The following is a 21135-nucleotide window of genomic DNA, read 5'->3' as shown; positions in this document are numbered from 1 at the left end:
GATTTCTCCACTTTTATATATCACATTGAAAATTTAATCCATTTTATATCGAAGGAATGTTGTTACAAAAAGTTTATCCACGAATTCAAAAATATAATAGAATACAATAGGTAAGTGTAGCTACTAATTTATAGCTGTCATAAAATAAGATCCATATTCTTTATCATCAGCGGGTCACAGACCTACACATTTAACTGTACTGATTTAACTGAACTGATCAGTTTTGACTGTACAGTTTTTTTCTAATGATTGAAATTTCGATTAGATAAAACTGTACAACTAAAACTGAAGGTCTGCAGACCGCAATATGGTTAGCATTAGAAGTAACAAAATATTACTATACAAAGTATTTCAACATATCAAACCCGAGGACAAAGTTCGTCAATTTGTTGTATAAAGATTTATTTTTGGGACATCATGTCAACAACTCGACGACACAATTTGTCGAAAAACAGTGTTCATTTAGATGCCCAACAATTTCCTGAGAGAACATTGTAAAATTTTATACCTACCTCCGCAAATCAATAGGTTTGATATGATGAATCTTGTCACATATAAGTTGATTTAAATCACTTTGTTTCACTTTCTTCTATTTCTCCGGTTCACTTATCTTTGCCTGTATGTCACCGTCACTTAGTTCATTGCTAGATACAAACAGGCGTGTTGGTCTAAGAGTTCACGGTTTGCAATATCCAAGGCACAAACTTAGATATTCTTGTACAAACACCGGGCAAGTTCGCTTCGCCACATCCGATTCCCCAACTTATTATACCTGCCAGGAAATATCTTTGATCTTTTCCTTTGACCTGGAAATACGGAGAAACTTATTTTATTTATGTTAAGCACTTCAGTGTAATAATAAATTGCTTAGTGGTATAACTTATTCGACTTTTGTATACGTGGAGTTTCGCCAATGTTTACAAAAGTTCTGCTGCGTTAGGAATATGTTATATAGGTTATTTATAATTATATACCTCCAAATATATTAATTCATCTTTTGTGTATATGTATGTTTCATTAAGGAATGGAAAGGATTTTACCACCATCTGAGTGCCTGATAGTTTTTACAAGTTTTGTCTTTGTCATCTATATAAAGAGGTAAAATTTGTGGTATTGTAAGGGTAATCTCTGGATCTACTAAACTGATTTTAAAAATCCTTTTACCACTAGATAGCCACGTTATTTCTGAGTGTCATATGCTATATTTAATCCCCATTTTCTTCGGCTAGTTTGACATAAAGGAATAAAATATATATTTAGTGGTCAAACCGACCGACCGATTAGTGTTTTTTAGCATTTTTACATAAAAGAAACATTACGTTTATGTTAGTAAATTTTTTTTATAATCTATATTTTGTTTTATGTTTTTTACCTATGTGGTCACGCTTCTATGACAATTACACTAGTGCCTACTTTAGTTGGTAGAAAAACCAAAGTCTTGCCAGTGGATAGTGATAATGAATATCATACCTAGCGATCGATAATTAACATAAATAACAAAAACAATTAGTAACTAATACATAATATACACTAACTACAATAATCTGCGACTGTTACAAATAACAGTGTAGCTGTCTAGGAACAAGCGAAGCTTAACAGCCGTGTCTGGAGCAAACATTAGCACAAATTGCAAGTCGGAATTACGTGTTGCTTGACAATGTAATGTTGGAGCCATCTCCGGAGAGTTATTAAGCTAGATCTGCGCGCAGAGACTACATCCAACTTTAAATGTGGTTACTGTCTTAGCCATTAAACTTATCTGTCTTGCCTTCCCTTTTAGTTTATTCGTGAAATGTCTGCAAATGCAATTGTATTTTATGGGCAAAGCAGTGCACGGTTTTCATGAATTATATTAAATTCTTCAGTGCCTGAAGAGAAAAGTCTTAAGTGCTGTCAGTGATGACCTAGTGAGACTTGGTCTCTAACTATGGGTCTCATAAGAAGGATCAGAAACACACAGTAGACGATGGAGGGAGCTATGCTAGGAGGATTTTCGCGTGATCGAATCAGAAATGACGAGATCCGCAGAAAAACCAAAGTCACCGACGTAGCTCAACGAGTCGCGAAGCTGAAGTGGCAATGGGCGGGGCACATAGTTCGAAGAGCCGATGGACGTTGGGGTCCCACTACAAAGCAAAGAGTTTGTCGACCCCCCACCAGGTGAAGTGACAACATCAAGCGAGTCGCAGGGATTCACTGGATGCAGGCGGTTCAGTATCGTGATGTTTGGAAGTCCCTACAAAAGGCCTATGTCCTGCAGTGCATCGGCTGATATGATGTTGTGACGATATTTAATTCAGAAGATATTACTTTTGCTAATGGTTAGAGCCCAGGAAATAAAAGTTAATCACGACCAACGATACAGCTCACAAGTTTGTGTATGTGATACCTATTCATGGCCAGTCAGGCAAAATAATAAACGTAGCGAAAATTGCTGGTGTGTCGTTTATCATCTAAGCCATTTTCCAGATTTTGCATCCATAAACTAATATTTCCTTTAAAAAGGTTACCACTTGATTTTAAATATCGTTCTATGGTACAAACATCGGCTCTTAAGTTGTAATTTTTTGATGGCTTGTTAGAAAAATGCCCCAACACCGTTGGTTGCTTGACCATCGGCTAACATCGAAATTCAGGAAGAATATACCATGGGGAAAGAAATACCTGCAATGGCCCGCCGGAGTCTCCCTGACAAGAGTCGTGTCCGCCCCGCTCGTGGCCCGCGCAGAGAAATATTTCTGGTATAAACTCGTGTCTGCCCGCGCGGAGAAACATCGACTTACACCGATCGTTTGACACTATCGGGACTTGGACCTGGAAAGTTTTATAGATTTCGTTGAAATATCTAAGTTATATGATCACAGAAACGAAAATACGATGATGTAGTGACTCATTATTTGAATGGTACACCGAGCTAAATAACATTGTGGTTTAAGACATTTATTTTTTCAAAAATAAATAACATTTAACTTATTTGAAATTTAAAATCTAAATTCATCATCATTATTATTAACAACATGTTTGGCTCTCTGATCACCAGTCTCCTCTTAGAATGAGAGGGGTTAGCCCAATTGTCCACCACGCTAGCCCAATGGGGATTGGCAGACTTCACACACGTTGAAAATAAAAAAAAAAATTCTCACTTATGCAAGTTTCCTCGCAATGTTCCTTTGCCGTTTGAGACACGTGTAATTTAATTGTTAGAGGAGGAATACCCTGGGCAGAATAGTAGTAATACCCACGCTCGAATCGAAGATTCCTTATCCAGAACCACTGGGCTAAAACTGCTCTTAAAATCTAAATTATAAAGTAACAATTTATATATTTGTGAGAGCGCATGTGGGTAGTCTTGTGTCATAATAAAAAAACCCTACACTGTGTGGCGGCTACTACAATGATGGTCATTATCATTAACATCTAATACTAATCGATACAGAATCAAACATCACCATAAGCCCGCCAGAAGAATAGTGAATTAAGCTTCTTAACCCCTTTTCTAAAAGAAAATAAAACATTTAAACCATACCTCTTGTAAAACTGAAGGTAGAACTCCCCCTTCCGACAACCTCCCCCAACCAGTGACAGTGGCGTTCTCCCCTACCAGCAGATCATCAGATGACGGCAGACATATCGGGGATATGTGCGGCGCGAACTGAACCACCGAGTCCAGTTTGACCAGAGCCAGATCGTACTCGTAAGTGTAGAAGTTGTATTTGGGATGGACAGCCTTTCTGGCCACTCCTCGTTCCACATACGGATACTGTTCAGATACTGATGAGAAGTCGTACTCTCCCACGCGTATCCTTATTTGTGAGGTCAGGAGACTGAAATAGAAAAGAAATAATAAGACTTTTTATTCAGTGTTAAAATGTAACCATTTTTTGGGAGAGAGTCAAACCCAGTCTTTTGAGGGTTTTTATGAAGCATCACACCAAAATGCTAAATCGCTTAGCATTACGTCATTTCCAGTAGCATGTTATATCGCTACAGCCGATGTTGTAGCACCAGAGCATGCCTAAGCGAATTTAGAAAATATAAAATCCTAACCATATTTTTTATACCTATAGTTGAGGACAAAATGAGTCAATCACTTATAATGTTAATCTTAAAAAAAACAACTCCCCATGCTGAAGCGTTTCTGGCTGATGAGTAGGTACTATTCTAAATATCTCTGGAGTACTATTCTATACGCCCCCTTTCTTTACATCCGTATTCTTTACATCCCCATCAGTATGTTTTTGATCGAATTGCCTGTCTTCTTCTACGACGTTCGATCTTATTAAAACAAAGCCTACTTAGATATATAAAGTATCTTAGGAAAAAGCTAATCTAGTGCTAGTGAAAACCAAATGAAAATTCTGCCAGAAGTTCCAGAGTTTGCATTTTAAAAACTAAGTACCTAGGTCCTTGTTTGCTACTTCTGTTTTGCTTATCTCAATTTTCGGTAATTTTATGACAAGTAACAAAGTCAGTTTATAGAGACCAAGGCTTACTCACAGTCGTATAAAAATCTCCTCGGTTTTTTTACATTAGGAAAACCGTTTTCCAGATTTATTTACCCGTTAAGTTTTTTCAGATTTCACGAAGTTGCTAGAACAAACCTCCAAAAAAATTTTAAAAAGAGTCACAAAAGCAAACTTTTGACTGCAACATATGTTGTGTCTCAAAAACACGACATTAAAACTTTTCGTATTTATTCTACGAGATAACATCTACTAATTATACAGCTTACCCAAGCGAGCACGGTATTTTAACAAGAATTCTAGGTGCTGAATTTCTGCATTACTTAACTATGCTAACATTTATACTAAAGTTATAATTAAATTGCATTTGAAAATAATTTGGGAAAACATGCAACAAACAAAAGTAAAGTTAAACAAAAGTAACAATATAAGTGTTTACATAGAATATTAAATTATTTGAGATTATAGTACCTACCTGTGAGCCTAAGAAAATAATAGTACTTAATCATGATCAGCCTATTTTAGGGACCCACTAAAGCAATAGGCCTTCTTGAAGCAGGAATGTTAGATTCTGTAAATATCATAATCAAGGACCAATAGCTTAAGCTCTCTTAGACACAAGGAGGTAACACAAACAACGCACCAATTATAGACCAAGTGGGAAAAGCTCGCCAATTCATAGCGCGACCAGCAGGCTAGTTCAGTATCTTTGATATAAGCTAGTTGACATAAACGAAATTAAGATTCTATGTAACAAATGTGATCCGATGCTTACTGGTGGATATCAGTATGTAGATGACATTTAGTCAATTGATTTGATGTTTATTTTAATAGGTTGTTAATAAAGACCAAAATAGTGAATTGGCCAGCAGGACTCGAACTAATAAGTATATCCAAAATTTCGGTCTGAAATGGAAATTACTTAAGACAAGGCTTAACACATATGCCCATTGTTGAAGGTAAAGCCTGTTATTAACATTCTATAATACCCTGAGGTATGAGTATGTTACTCTGTTGTAAAAGATGGTTTGTCAGTTAACATCAGGTGAACTATCAGCTTAATCTATCGACTAGGTAGGAACTACAAAAAAAAATAGAATAACAGGAAAATCAATTATGTAATTTTCAACACTGACAGTATCACAATCGAAAGATAGATAAACTATTCATGACTTGAACCCGACTTGAAACTTACTAGATTTGAAACCTACCCAAGTACCCATACAGGGTAAAATTTAGTAAGTTTTCAAATTACATCAGAGTATAGAGTTCATTACCAATTTACAGTTGTCAAGTCAGAACAAAACAGTATTACACAAAATGACATAATATTTGCGAACTTCATTCCCCAGTGAATAAAATGACCTTGATCTTGTGACTGACTGTAAGAGATTATTCTGATGCTTTTAGATATGATGGCTATGTTAAATAGAGATTTTCTTAATTCCGAAAAATTTATTATTTTTAGCCCCCGATGCAAAGAGACGTGTCTGTCTGTCTGTCAATCTATCTGTGGCACAATAGCTATTGAACGGATGAAGCGATTTAAATTTTTGATTTTTTTTTGTATTAAAAGTGACATATGCGCGAGCTAATTAAAGTTGTGGGGGTGAACGTGGGAAGAATAACCGAATGTCTGCAAATATACTCGAGTGGGTTTTCTAACGAAAGCGCACTGAAAGAGAATATTGATGACTTGATCGAGAGTGTAATTAATAATTTCATGACATTCAGGGGGTTTCAAAATTCTCAATTTTATGTTATTACTTTGAGAAGCTACATTTATGAGAAACGGGCACTACGCGACTGAAACCGCGAGGACTTGTGCTAGTTTTTAATAAATCGGTTATCATGAAATTTTTACAATCAGAGCCTCATAGCCAAAATAGTAATAATCAATCATATTAAATGATTATGAAACACGGCTAAAACTCACGTGATATTAAGTCGGAGTATGCCCGACTACTTTCGAACCCATAGCCCTTAGTCATGAGCTGGTTCTTGCATCGCGGCACGATCGAAACTCATAATCATTTAATATGAATAACACTCACGATAGTTTAAATTTCGAAAATAATCAATCAATCAAAATCAAAGCCAAAATATTGATAATCAATCAATCAAAATCAAAATCAAAAATCAAAAAATAAAAAATCATTTATTTCAAGTAGGCTGAGTTTACAAGCACTTTTGACACGTCAGTTGACTATTTGTAAAGATTCTACCACCGGTTCGGAAGGCAGGTTCTGCTGAGAAGATACCGGCAAGAAACTCAACAGTTGCTCTTTTGAAAAAGTCATACAGTATTATAATTTACAATTGATAACAATTACTGTTTACATTTCTTATAGTTTTACTGTGTGAAGGTGGAAGCTGATCCAACGGCCTCCAAGCATCTTTATCATTAAGGAACTCATCAATGTTGTAGTACCCTCGACTAAGTAAATGTTTTTTAACACATTGCTTAAAGCTACGCATTGGCAGGTCCATCACAGTCTTGGGGATCTTATTATAGAAGACACCCAGTACACCCAAACATACAAAAGATTTTTTTACTCTTTGGAGACGATATGCAGAAATAACTAACTTATGCCCGTGTCTAATCAAAGCCAAAATAATAATAATCAATAGTTGAACTAACTCATCAACACAGTGTCCAGCTGTAGCTATCCAGCCCTCGTTGATGATGGCTCCTCCACATCGATGTGTGGAGGAGAAGCCGAAGAAGGAGTTGCGCCGCACCGACACCTGCCACGGCCAGCGCCCGAAGCTGGAGTCCTTGCCGCCCATGATGCGCGTCTCTGGGCGCGGCCACATGGATGTCACGCCGCATTCTGAAAAATTCAAGTAAAATATGATATGAAATATGAAATACTAGCAGAAGTCCGCGATATTCGTCCGCGTGGAATTCAGTAGTAGCGGCGTTAAAGAGTTACAAACATCCAAACAAACAAACATCCATACTTTTCGCGTTTATAATAATGGTAGGATTGCCTAGGACACTCTAAAAACAGAAAAGTAAAATATTTTTAACAAAAATATTCAACCGATTTCAAAATCACAAAAAAATAAACTAAAAAGCGAAAAATAACATCGTTTCTTTAACTTTTATCACTTTATATAATGATTTATTTATTTTGCTATCATCCGCGAAAATTCGGCGAACCCATGCGACTCTACAACGTGCAAATGCAAATTTGCACGTTGTAGAGTCAACATCTCCTGAGGATGCTCCGGTTTCGGGGTGAAACGTACGTAGAGAGTATTTTGTCGGACCTGGGTGACGTTGTCGCATGGGTTCGCCGAATTTTCGCGGATGATAGCAAAATAAATAAATCATTATATAATCATGATGAACTTCCGCAAAGTAACGCCTGCTTCTATCCAATATTTTATCACTTTATTTATGTGATTTTGAAGTCGGTTGAATTTTTTAGTTAAAACATTTTATTTTTCTGTTTTTAGAGTGTCCTAGCATATTGAACGAAAGCGTCATAGTATTTTATTTAACGCCAATTTCGTTATTTTCATTTTAACACAAAATCACTGAACCGATTTTCATGAAAATTAAATGGGATCAATCTGGAAGTACCTGTTTGACGACGAATAATATTATTATATCTAGATAAATATCTATACTAATATTATAAACCTGATGAGTTTGTATGTGTGGTTTTGTTTGAACGCGCTAATCTCAAACACTACTGGTCCGATTTGAAAAAGTCTTTCAGTGTTATATAGCCTATTTATCGAGAAAGGCTATAGGCTATATATTACCCCCGTACTCCTACGGAAACAAGAACACGCGGGTTTAACCGCGCGGCGTCTGCTAGTTATCTATATTGAAGTTACGGAAAACAGTATCATACCAGCACTACTAGAAGCTACTGTGGTCTGCACAGACGCGGGGGTTGAATCATCAGTCTTATTGATCATATTCATAGCTGGGTCCTTTGGTTTCAGATAGTTCTTGTGGGGTTTGCTGGTGGTGGTGGTGAATTTCTTGGTCGGCTTCGGTTTTCCCGCCGGCTTCTCCCAGTTCGGTCTCGGTTTAGTTATGAAGGACGGTTCGGTTGTGGCTTGCCAGTGGATTGTGTTCAAGTTGCTTGGCCGAGACATCATGTGTACTGGAAATGTTTAATTTTATGATTAGTTTATTAAAGAGCTCGCTTAAATAAATAAGCTTTAACATACGGCTTTTAGCTTTTAAAATTGATCTATCTATCTTTAATTATATATTTAATTTAGTATAATATTTACTTATATTAAAAAGAGGAAAAATTTGATTGTTTGTTTGCATTGAATTCAAAAATGAAGGTACAATCATCAAATTGATGTTACGGATTTTCTATATGTCACAGAGCTTGTCCGGGCTACAACCCTGACATTCTATTTCTTAAACTATTTGTTGTTAAAGGTAGATATGCTAAATATTAACGTATAGGTTATATCTATCATATCTACCTTTAAAAGCAAGTACAAAAATATTAACCTATAGGTTAATATTTTTGTACTTGCTTTATGTTGACAAATGCAGGGCATCGCCTCACTTAGTACCCACGTAGTACTTTCAATGATTACCTACGTCACTTAACGTCAGGTGGATCTACTTCGTTTAGTAAAATAATAGTTGCTTTAAAAAAACTGAATTTTTCCAGAAATAATTCGTTCTTCGTTAAATAAAAGCGAAGTCATAACCACGCCATCTATGTGTTGTAACTGATAACACGTGGTAGCAAGTGACTAACAAAAGTTAAAGGATTTTTCTTGAAAGAATTAATTTTTTTCATTATATTATATTATAGTCAAGTAAAAACAGCGCCACCTATGTGTGGCAACTGATATCACGTGGTTCTTACCTGAAGGAATACTGTTCTCCGCGTGTTGTTCCGACACGGCCATAGGTCGCGCCCCGCTCATTATGCTAAGACTAGACGAAATTTTGTTGTGGGGACTAGTTTCCACATCACCGATCGGCCTATGTACATTTTGGTACTTATTTACATTGCTATATGTTATTTTATTAACTATACTATCACTATTTTGTTCGCTATTCGCTTCTAAGTTGCCTACTGGTAAGTTTATTTCTGGAGGGCGGTAGCTGTATGCAGCGCCATCTATGGGCTTGGTCATGAACGACGGTCGCGCGTCGGTTTGAATAGTTTGAATGGTCGGTCTTGCGGTTGTTGTTGACGGCTCGACGGGTGCTTGAGTCGTGCTTGTTGTCGTGCTTGTAGTGCTTGGAGTCGTGCTTGGTGCTGTGTAGGGCCGCTCCGTGACAGTTACTGGAGCTGGCGTTTCTGAAATATAAGATTAGGCTGATTTGAATTCTTTTTTGTTAGATGGCGATAGTGTTTCAATATAGAGTTTGGAGCACCTAAGTAATCGCCCGGTACAGTCTCGGACTGAATTATTTTTACGTGATTTATAATTTAACTTCAAGGTCGGTTAATCAAATTAAGGTTATGTACCATTTTATTTGATTCACGAAATCAAGTATATTTTACGCACCTAGGACAACACGTTTAAATTACACATTGATGGTTTGACGGCTCAATTGATAACGCGCTCAAGCTACAAACAGACTTTATACGTGCGGTGCTTGCACACGCCCTCATGCAGCCTGCCCACGCGGTTGCTCCTGCACCCACACTGATGGCGCGACGGCTCAGTTGGTGACGCGCTCATACACAAGCTACAGACACAGACCTTGTACAACGGGCGGGTCGGGCAGGCGGCAGCACGAGCCGAACATGAAGCCGTCCACGCACACGCCCGCATGCAGCCCGCCCACGCGGTTGCACTCCTGCACCCACATGCACGCGCCGCGCGCGCCGCCCACCGTGCACGACTTGCGCGACATCTGATAACCTGCAACAGAATAAAATCTTTGTCAAGTACTTGAAAACTAATGAATATTCCTCAATCAAAACTATCTCATAACCCAGGGTTCCCAACTTAGGGGTTTTCCCCCAGATTTAGGGGGCAAATAAGCAAATAAGTAAAATGGGATTTTTTAGGGGCCTAAAATTTTTAGAGGTATTTTCAGAGATTTTTTGACTCTTTAATATTTTTAAATTGATGATAATTTTAATACCTATTTCTTTCTTGACCTAGCGACTTATAACGATATACCTATAATACGTTATTCTACAACCATTTGCCTCAACTGGCGGCAATTTTCATCAATAAAAAAAAATTGTTAAATTTGTTCATTGTCAATTCATGTATGATTAAAAAAAATCTAAATCTTCAATATATACGAAGTCTGTATATACGATATTTTGACTGTATTAAATATAGACTTTAGAAACATATTGCAGCATATTATTTCTAAATTATTATGAATTTATATTTTTAGAGGGACAACTCAATAATTAAGGCAATTTTAGGGGTTTTTGACACAAACTTTAGTACCAAACTTGGTAAAACTGTCATAACCTGACGTTTAAAATAATGATGATGATTAATGATAATTAAACTCGGCGAGGGTTCCAAGCGAGCTTTGCTCAGAAATTTTTTCAAAATTCATTTTCAAGTTTTTTATCGTTCATCATTAACATTATACTTACTAAGACTTTCTAAATAATATTAAACAATAAGGAAACAAAATGTAAAAATTAAAAATATTGACCCTAAGCAAAGACATTTTATAAAAATAGACGCGTCATGCATCAATCATTATTGCACTAAAATAAAAGCAACAAATCAACAAGAATATTGGCAAGTAGCAACTTGTGTAGTTTACCAGATGAAAGGGAAAGAAAATAATATATTTTATTATAAAGAGACGAATATAGATTTGCTTTCGTCTTAACCGATTTTCATGAAACATGTCTAAGAATACTCCGACATATTTCACATAAACCAAAAAAAGCTAAATTGAAATCGGAAGCTATGGTGCCACATACAGACAGACAGACAGACATATAACACCACTCTTTTTGCGTTGGAGGTTAACACTTGAAACCTACAATTCCCGCGCTTTCCCGGCTAAGGTAAGAAGTACCTACGCAACGTTTCTGGAAACGCCATCTAGCGATAAGTACTACAATTACGTTGGTTTTACTTAAAGTACAGAAGCACGGGTCGGAGAAGACCCGACGACGAAAGTACAGAAGTGAGCGAGCGCCCAAACTCGAACCATAATTATTATTATTGTATAAAAAAATTAGAGCTTCTAATCTGTTATTAATTAAAATTAAGATAATATTCTTATTTATTAAATCATTTCAAAAAAGAAATTTTTCTAATTATTAATATCATTTCTAATGTAATCCAACTGGAATGTAAACTTCAAAAACACCATCTACTGGTATACACTGGAACTACGTTATTGCCGACGCACGACTATACATAATAATTAAAACTATGAAACTAAGTTTCATAATTGTAAAATTGTTACAAGATGGCACTACTAGTCTTTTTCGTAGTAAAATGAGCACATATTAAATTAATTATTGGTTGTGTTTTATAAAAAAACCAACTATTTTTTATAAAAGATTTTTATCTAGTTATTATGTCAAACAAGTCTCCTCGTCGCTTAAATCACTCGTCGTATATAAATTAATCTGAATGCTAATGCGAAGCGAAAATTTTAAAAACTACTGAACTTTTTTTTACGCTTTCACGTTTTTTTTATTTAGACCTAATATAAGTACATTTAATTTTTGCACAGATCTCAATATTTCATAGGCCGACCTAAAAATCCCAATATTTCATAGCCGACTTTATTCTCGAACCTAGGACTTCTCCACCAACTTATACCTACCGACTCCGGGGAATTTTTACTGAAAATACCCTAGAAGAAAGGACAGCAGGATCTCGTAAATCCGGAGCCACAAATCCCCTGGACTGCCAAGACAATCGTAGCTAGGTAAATCATCATTAAAAACCCATATTCGGCTCACTGTCGAGCACGAGTCTCCTCTCAGAATGAGGGGGATTAACCTAAGTTAATAGTGCACCAAGCTGGCCTAATGAGGATTGGCAGACTTCACACACGTAGAGAATTTAAAAAAATCTCAGGTACCTACTTATACAGGTTTCCTCACGATATTTTTCCTTTACCGTTTGAAACACATGATATTTAATTTCCTAAAATACACATAACTGAAAAGTTTGTGGTGCACGCCCCAGCCTGGATTCGAACCAACAGCCCTCCGAATCGAAGGCAGATGTCATATCCACTGGGCTATCACGGCTCTAGTAATATAATCACTTCAATTTCCATAGAGGATAGGCAAGTATGCGCCTAAATCAATATTAATCCAAGATTATCTAGTGAAAATCGAGCGCTACTGCCTCCATGGGAAATGTCCATTTCATTTCCCATTAACTCTCAACGCTGGAGCCTGAGAAATTCGCCGTAAATACCAATCTATTACGGAATCCGCCTTACGTCTTAAAAATATATTTTATTCATCCAATGAAATTTACACTTTATGTTGAAATACATAAGGTTTAAATTTAAAATTTGTGTTATAAGAGTTATGACGTTTTAGGTTTGTGCAGTTATCGCTATTATGAGGAATATAAAATGTTTTCCGACTACCTCCGGACATGAGGGCAAAGCTTTCAAATGTCTTTGTCTACAATAATCTAGAAATACTTAGTTGATATTAAAGCTACTAAGAGTACAAGTAGGTGCGAGTAATCAAGGTAAGCAAAATACTTTTGTATATTCTTTCTTACTTTCTTGCGATGTGCATGATATCATGCGAATCGCGGCCAACACACGATTAGTTTTATCGGATGTCTATGTTAGCGCTACAAGTACGTAGACCTATTGGATGGTGAGTGGCCAGCATAATCATCTCTTACAGCGATGACATCATTCCTTCGTATTATCGACGCGTTGCAACGACTTGCGGTACGGACGGCTTCACTGTGCATGCACATCTCTTGTTGTATAATTTTTTATGGCTTACTTGGAATAGGCGGGGAGAGTGACTTGAGTGGAAAAGGGGAGTGTTTGTTAACAGTCAAAGGCGCCTTTAATCCTACACACAACGTTCACAAGTGCGTGACTCAAGGTCATTCTCTGCCATTCTAGGGTCTTTCTTTGGTTACAGTTTGATTTGTTAATTAAGTTGTTCTGACAAATGTTGTGAATTTGATTGACATTAGTTTTCTTATTTTTGCAATTACTTCTGAGTCCGCTAAAATTCGGGAAATTTAGTATAGAGCGCTTTTGAGTGATCCCTGGCAGCGCCAATATGAAGCCTTAAATCTTTGTAGCTCCGAAAGTAACGATCGCAGATACCCTGTTACTTCTACAAAATTGCTTTACTATTAGCATACTCTTAATTTATATAAAACTCCCTATATTTATATATCCCGGGCAAGCTTCGCTTTGACGCATTCCCTACCCCTATCCTATTCTACTTCCAACCTAAACCTACCCTAACCCTACCTTTAAAAAATCTTTCTCATTACGATTATATATCAGAGTCGTAATTTTTTCCGAGAATATCAACGTTCATTTACGTAATCGTTGTCAGCATATTTTGATTAGCATTGAAGTTAGAACTCATTTAATTATACATGACAGTTAAATTAACCTAATTCATTTAGTTTAACGTTTATTGCTTGACTGAAATGATGGGATGTGCAAAGCTCGCCGCCACTGCAAATTAAAATAATTAACGGAATACTAGGTACGGGAAGTCAGAGCAGATACGAGCTAATTTAGAAAATATATAATTTATTTAATCTATACTTATTTATTCCGTATATATAAAAACCGTGATATGACCTCTGCCTCCGATTCCGGAGGGTGTGGGTTCGAATCCGGTCCGGGGCATGCACGTTTAACTTTGCAGTTGTGTGCATTTTAAGAAATTAAATATCACGTGTCTCAAACATACAAACAAACTTTTCAGTTTTATCATATTAGTATAGATACAAAATGGAAAATGTCTTCATTTATATTTATTAGACTTGTAATGCGTTCCAGGGTAAGCAGTGCATTCTTACACGTATGAAGTGTACTCATGGTCCAACGGGCGGGAATCGAACCCGAGAATTGTCGGACCGTTTTACTGTGGAACTATTGATGCCTAGAACCAGATGATCCCTTTGCCCGACAGTGAAAAGTCTTGAGAAAATAATATTAAAATACGTTGTAATGCTCTACGAGTATGTCCATATTAAATATTAATTTTCCCCATTTCCCTCCAACTTCTTAATTGACTCGACCTGATAATCAAACCCAGGACCTCCCATGTAATAAAACACACAAGTGCACTGGAGAAGTCGTCAAAAAGTCTAGATAGACCACAAATCGTAAAGTCCATGGCACGTTTCTAAGTTGTAAATCAGACGTTTAGGTATAGAGGGTGGATCGGGCACAATAAATTTCAAAACGTCTTCAGATCACGCTTCTTGCTTAAAGTGTATAAAGGTCTGTTCTCAATGCAAGCAAAAATCATAACTACTTATCTAAAAAAAACTAAAGTAAGGCTAATATTAATTCATATGCATATTAAGGAGAGCCGTGATAGCCAGGTGGATATGACCTCTGCCTCCGATTGCGAAAAGTGTGGGTTCGAATCCGGTCCCGGGCATGCACCTCCAACTTTTCAGTTGTGTGCATTTTAAGAAATTAAATATCACGTGTCTCAAACGGTGAAGGAAAACATCGTGAGGAAACCTGCATACCAGAAAATTTTCTTAATTCTCTGCGTGTGTGAAGTCTGCCAATCCGCGTTGGGCCAGCGTGGTGGACTAAGGCCTAATCCCTCTCATTCTGAGAGGAGACTCGAGCTCAGCAGTGAGCCGAATATGGGTTGATAACGACGACTTTAGTGTCTAAAGTAAGATTAAGAGCTTGTTAAGGTCAGATTAATAAATATGAGAAATTATATTAATGTAGTCACTGAAAGCTTCATGTCAACCTTTTGAAAAAAACTATTAAAGGTCAAACTTTAAGGGCCTTTAGCGAAGTCAAAATTTATTCATTTCAAAAGCTTAGTTTACAAGCACTTTTCAAACGTCAGATAACCAATGTTATTAGATTATCGTGATAAAGAGAGCCCACTGAAAAATCGGTCATGGTATTTTTTTGATGTTTAATCTACCAAAACTTTGTTTGTCAACGCCAGCAGCACCATAAAGTATTTAGTAAGAATTTTATATAGCTATTATGATACTTTTCTCTTTTCAGTTCATTACAATTATTAAGCAGTCGGTATTTTGTTTTTATGATGATATTCTTTTTTCGGACTTTAATTTTAAATACATTTTACTAATTACTTAAATACTTACATTCTAGTTATTAAATATTGATATTTTTCATTTGATACCCATATTGTAAGGGTAAGAAAAAAACAATCCCATCCCCACATTTTATCATTTATGGGCGCCATTTAAAAAAATTATATAGTCTATGTCACTGCCACAGTTCTGACGAACTCAATGACACCTCATATGTCAAAAACTGTCTGGCTTGGTGCCAAAGAAATGGACACACATAGACAGTAGATACCAACGGCGAAGAATCCATTTCCGATCTGGGCCGATACCCTCCGGATTAGACTTTAAAAGTCCATACATATACATTATTGTAATTAATAAGTTTGTATGGATGTATGACAAATCGGAGTTTTTATCAAGAGGTATGAACTTCTTTTTCTTTGGGACGGCTTATCTTCGTCAAAATTCCATCCTTCACCACTATACATACATACCAGGGATCTACTCTATTATTGTATTAAAAATTTGTTACTGTGTGTTTAATAAAAAAATTTCATTTTCATAGATACGCTCGAAAAGTTACCCTTCTGACGCAGTCGGGTAAAAAAATATTACGCTTTTTTTACTCTTTACAAGTTAGGCCTTGACTGCAATCTCACCTGATGATACGTGATGATGCAGTCTAAGATGGAAGCGGGCTAACTTGTTAGGAGGAGGATGAAAATACATACTCCTTTCGGTTTCTACACGAATTCGTACCGGAACCCTAAATCGCTTAGCGGTACGTCTTTGTCGGTAGGGTGGTAGTTAGCCACGGTCAAAGGCTCCCATCAGCCAGACCTGGACCAATTAAGAAAACCTCAATCGCATAGGAAGTGAGAGCTTTATGGAATCGCCCTATTGATGGGAAATTTAGCTTTGAAGCGCAATAACCGCTTACATGAGATTGATGAATTCTAGCGCCGACACGTGGGAAATGGGATTTTGTGTGGGAAATACGTTTTACTTTTATATACCTCCAGGTACGATGGGATGATACGCTCTTATTAGCAGTGGCATCATTAACAACCCATATGTGGCTCACTGTTGAGCACGAGTCTCCTCTCAGGATGGCCATTCTGGTCCAATGCGGTTTGCAGTAGTAGTATCTAGTAGTATTAGTTGTGCCGTTATAGCACAGTGGATATGAACTTTGCCTTCGTTACGGTAGGTTTGAATCCGGTCCAGGGCATGAACCTCCAACTTTAAAAAAAAATATCACGTATCTTAGACGGTGAAGGAAAAACATCGAGTGAAAACCTGTATACCCGAAAATTTTCTTTATTATATACGTGTGTGAAGTATGCCAATCCGCATTAGGCCAGCATGGTGAACTATTAACCGTTCGCATTCTGACATGAGACTCGTGCTCAACAGTGAGCCAAATATGGGTTGTTAATGATGATGAATATTAGTAGTCAGATTTTTTTGTTGGAAAACAATGGCCTCTTCTCTCCCAGATCACTAAAGAATATGCTTTAGACTCAGTTCGCAGTTCATCAGCTTGTTTCAAATAGTCCTCTGCTGTAGGCGTAACATGCGACCAAACAACGTATCACGTGGAGAGAAATAGACAAATGTCAATCAATAGCAGCGCAACCAATTTTTTTATTTTTTGCTTTTGAATTTTGTGTTGGGACGAGAAAGATGGGACTAAGACTACTCCGCCGCCAGTGGATGCCATTTTGTCTATATCTCTACATGAGATATATCGTCGATTGCATGCTAAGCATACAGGACACAAAATATGCCCTTAGAATTTGAAGTGTAGACCCACCTCGCTGCGTTAATGTGATTTGTTGGGTTGATATTATTATTAACGTTTACTTATAGTTAATTATTTTAAAGCCTGGATATTCAGGCTTTGATTTTTGAAATCGAAAGTAAAAATTCTAAATTCATTTAATTCATTAAGGTTTAGTTTACAAGCACTTTTGAAAGTTAATTTACGTCATAATTTAAATAAATCTATTGATGGTAATAATAGTTGTAAACTTAAAATTAAAGTTACGAGGGTTCCAAACGCACCTTGGTCCGAAAAAAGCCCACAACAAACTCGGCCAAGGTTTATTTTTTTTTGGTTGACCACCATTTTACAAACTTATTTAAAACTAAACACAGAGTCGTATGCTGTTTAATGCAGTTTAACACCAAGATTTGTATCATTTATATAGTACACATATTACAATATACATACACTAAATTCTCATATATATTGACTATGCAGTCATTATTTTTATTTCTTTAAATTTATTTCTTAACGACAATAACAAAAACATCATACGACCGTTAACCAATAGTTCAAATTCAAAGATTACTATATAATTTATTATTTGTAAATAAAAATGAATAAAATAGTACCTACTGTATAAAGTCGCAAACTTCTGTTTCAATATATAAAATCAGATTAAAAGGTAAGTACGTATAAAGTAGCCATTTTATCTAACCTACTAGGTAGAACAAAAATAAACGGCAAGCTCCTTTGACGTCAAAAGCTTCTAAATGAGCCTTAAGTAGATACAATCTCCTCGAGCAGAGAGCTTCCGTTTTAGAAAATGGAAATTTCAGGAAGTAACACATCCCTCAGAGCCTTGTACCTACGAAGCCTTCAGGATATTGCCTCAGGAAATGAAAATGTGTAAGTCAGCATAATTTCCGGCTTTTAATCTGTGCGAATCTTTTTTCTTCACTAGGTATGCAAAAATAAGAAAGCTAATATGACTAATAATTAAAACAACACTTTTCTATTCTAACATTACAAAGGTTTTTTTGAGGTTGTAGGGCGTATCTAATCATCTACTGAACCGATTTTGAAAATTCTTTTCATCATCATCATCATCATTATCAACCCATATTCTGCTCACTGCTGAGCTCGAGTCTCCTCTCACAATGAGAGGGGTTAGGCCAATAGTCCACCACGCTGGCCCAATGCGGATTGGCAGACTTCACACGCAGAGAATTAAGAAAATTCTCTGGTATGCAGGTTTCCTCACGATGTTTTCCTTCACCGTTTAAGACACGTGATGTTCAATTTCTTGAAATTCACACAACTGAAAAGTTGGAGGTGCATGCCCCGGACCGGATTCGAGCCCACACCCTCCGGAATCGGAGGCAAACGTCATATCCACTGGGCTATCACGGCTCAATAAAAATATAAATCAATAGTCAATTAGTAAATTGGTTAAGTTAATTCTAAAGATTTTAGGTATCACCGGTTACATACGGGCGCGGCGTCTGGGCATCACCCTGTGCGTGAATCCCACACACTCGAAGTGGCCTCACGCGTCTTGATTTTTGTATGACCTGACACAGGGTCACCCGCACCATGTTTCGGAGACGTCAAAGATATTGCATCCGACTATAATAAGTATAACAGAAGAAATAGAACCAAAATAAATCGTCGAGTCTGACGTGGTAATTCGGCCAACTGAATTAGTTATCTAAATTAACTAATGCATGTATAAGTACAGAGAAGGAGCGTGGGATAGAACAAAAATAAAGCACTGCCCTGATAGCTTGCGAAGATATCGTGCTGCTATAAAATCAGGCGAAACTATACAATATACCAGCGGTCACCCGCGACTTCCTCCGCAAGTTGAAATTTAGTTTTTCACAAATCCCTTGGGAACCATGGATTTTTCTGGTATGAAAAGTAGCCTATGTGTTCATCCAGACTATAATCTATCTCTACTTCAAATTTTATGTGAATCGGTTTAGTAGCCGAGGCGTGAAAGAGTAACAAACATTCATACTACCAAAATCTCAGGAATCTATGAATTTTTTCGGGATAAAAAGTAGCCTATGTGTTAATTCAGAGTAAAATCTATTTCCATTCCAAATTTCAGCCAAATCGGTTCTCTAGTCGGCAGTAAATAGTAGCAAACATCCAAACAAACTTTTGCGTTTATAATATTAGTAGACTAGACTAGAAATTATATAGTGTCCGGCGAAATAATAAAAGTATACTTTCTTGGATGTTTTAAGGATAAACCTTGCAATCGTGGTGTGATTAAATTTTTTCAAACCTAGTATAATAAATATCTTGGGGCATCTCTTTAAATTTTAATTCGAAATTAACGTCTAAGTAGCCAAACTCAAGCCGTTTAAATCTTATAGTTTTAGGATTCTCAGACGGATGTTTTCCGTGGTTCTTTAATTTACGGCCCTTAAAAAAACGGCTTTAATTAATACGCCACTGGCTTGTCACCGCCTTCAAAATGATCAGAAGGTAGCACATACGGTGTTATTTTTCGCTTTTTTAGTTTATTTTTTTGATTTTGTAGTCTTTTGAACATTTTTGTTAAAAAAAAATTATATTAATTGGAACTTGATCTTTTATAGCATGATATACGACTTTAGCTTTCAGAGATCCTCGAACCCATCTTATTCCCCAAGCTGTAAGAAGTCCCGAATTACATATTATATGTACAGAGGACGGGATGTAGGCACGCCTTGTTGAGGTTTACCGACGTGTCCAAAGATATAACAAGGCGATAGAAGTGGCATACCTACGCCTAAGGTCGCTATGCGAATGACACGTCAACATATCAGCCGATGGACGTTCACTGCACTGCACACTTAGGACTTTTGTAGGGACTTTTAAACATCACGATCCTGAGCCGCCTGCATCCAGCGAATCCCTGCGAATCGCTTGATGTCGTCCGTCCACCTGGTGGGGGTCCACCAACACGTCTCTTTCTGGTTTGTATAACAATATACCTCCAATTTTAAAAAAGGCTATTCCCATTTATCTGACTGCATTATGTATATGTAATACAGATAATACAGTCAGTTAAAGTTAATACATACAGATTCTGTACGTAATAACTTTCAACTATATTGCGTCTTACGTACAACGTACGTAAGTATAACAATATGCAAGGATTTCGCACTCCAGTTCCAGGCATTCATTCACGCATTCATTCATTGGTCTGAAACACGCCATTTCTAACGGCTGGTTTTAAATATCTCTATGGTCGTGTCTTACAACATTACGCTGAGAACATGCGTTATTTGAGTACATTTTGATGTTGTTGACTTTATTTGATAACAGTATTTATATACTTGATTATAATTTTTATATTTATTCTTTGTTTAAGTTACCTTGTTAAGTGGGTCAAATGTTGGAAATTAAATTACTTTTAATAATATTTGATTTCGACTAGACCTCTCAATGCGAAAATTAAAAAACAAATCACTCATACATATATTACGTCGAATTTACTGCTATGCTTGGAGTTTCTCTGCGTGTTCGAATCAGAAATGAGGAGATCCGATGAACCAAAGTTACCGACATAGCCCAATGAGTCGCGATGCTGAAGTGACAATGGGCGGGGCACGTAGCTTGAAGTGCTGATGGACGTTGGACCCCACACCGAAACGAACAGTGTAGGTCTACCCCCAACTTGGTAAACAAACGAGCCGCAGGGAACCGCTA

General features: G+C 36.8%; 1 protein-coding gene across 2 annotated transcripts in view; it reads right to left on the bottom strand.

Annotated features, from left to right (window-relative positions):
- Window positions 1–144: 144 nt before the first annotated feature.
- LOC112055504 (serine proteinase stubble) overlaps window positions 145–21135 on the bottom strand; it is a 166139-nt gene continuing 145148 nt past the window's right edge. For both annotated transcript variants that reach the window (XM_052884947.1, XM_052884948.1), the window contains exons 4-10: window positions 10173–10334; window positions 9323–9763; window positions 8333–8590; window positions 7105–7297; window positions 3527–3824; window positions 2665–2814; window positions 145–806 (exon numbers count right to left, since the gene is read on the bottom strand). In XM_052884947.1, the coding sequence (XP_052740907.1) occupies window positions 669–806; window positions 2665–2814; window positions 3527–3824; window positions 7105–7297; window positions 8333–8590; window positions 9323–9763; window positions 10173–10334 (1640 nt within the window). In that variant the 3' untranslated portion in view covers window positions 145–668. The remainder of the gene's footprint in view (window positions 807–2664; window positions 2815–3526; window positions 3825–7104; window positions 7298–8332; window positions 8591–9322; window positions 9764–10172; window positions 10335–21135) is intronic.

The sequence above is a fragment of the Bicyclus anynana genome, chromosome 13 (assembly GCF_947172395.1).
Source record: "Bicyclus anynana chromosome 13, ilBicAnyn1.1, whole genome shotgun sequence".
Classification (NCBI taxonomy): domain Eukaryota; kingdom Metazoa; phylum Arthropoda; class Insecta; order Lepidoptera; family Nymphalidae; genus Bicyclus; species Bicyclus anynana.
The sequence above is the reverse complement of the archived record's forward strand: the minus strand, read 5'-3'. Positions and strand labels throughout refer to the sequence as shown.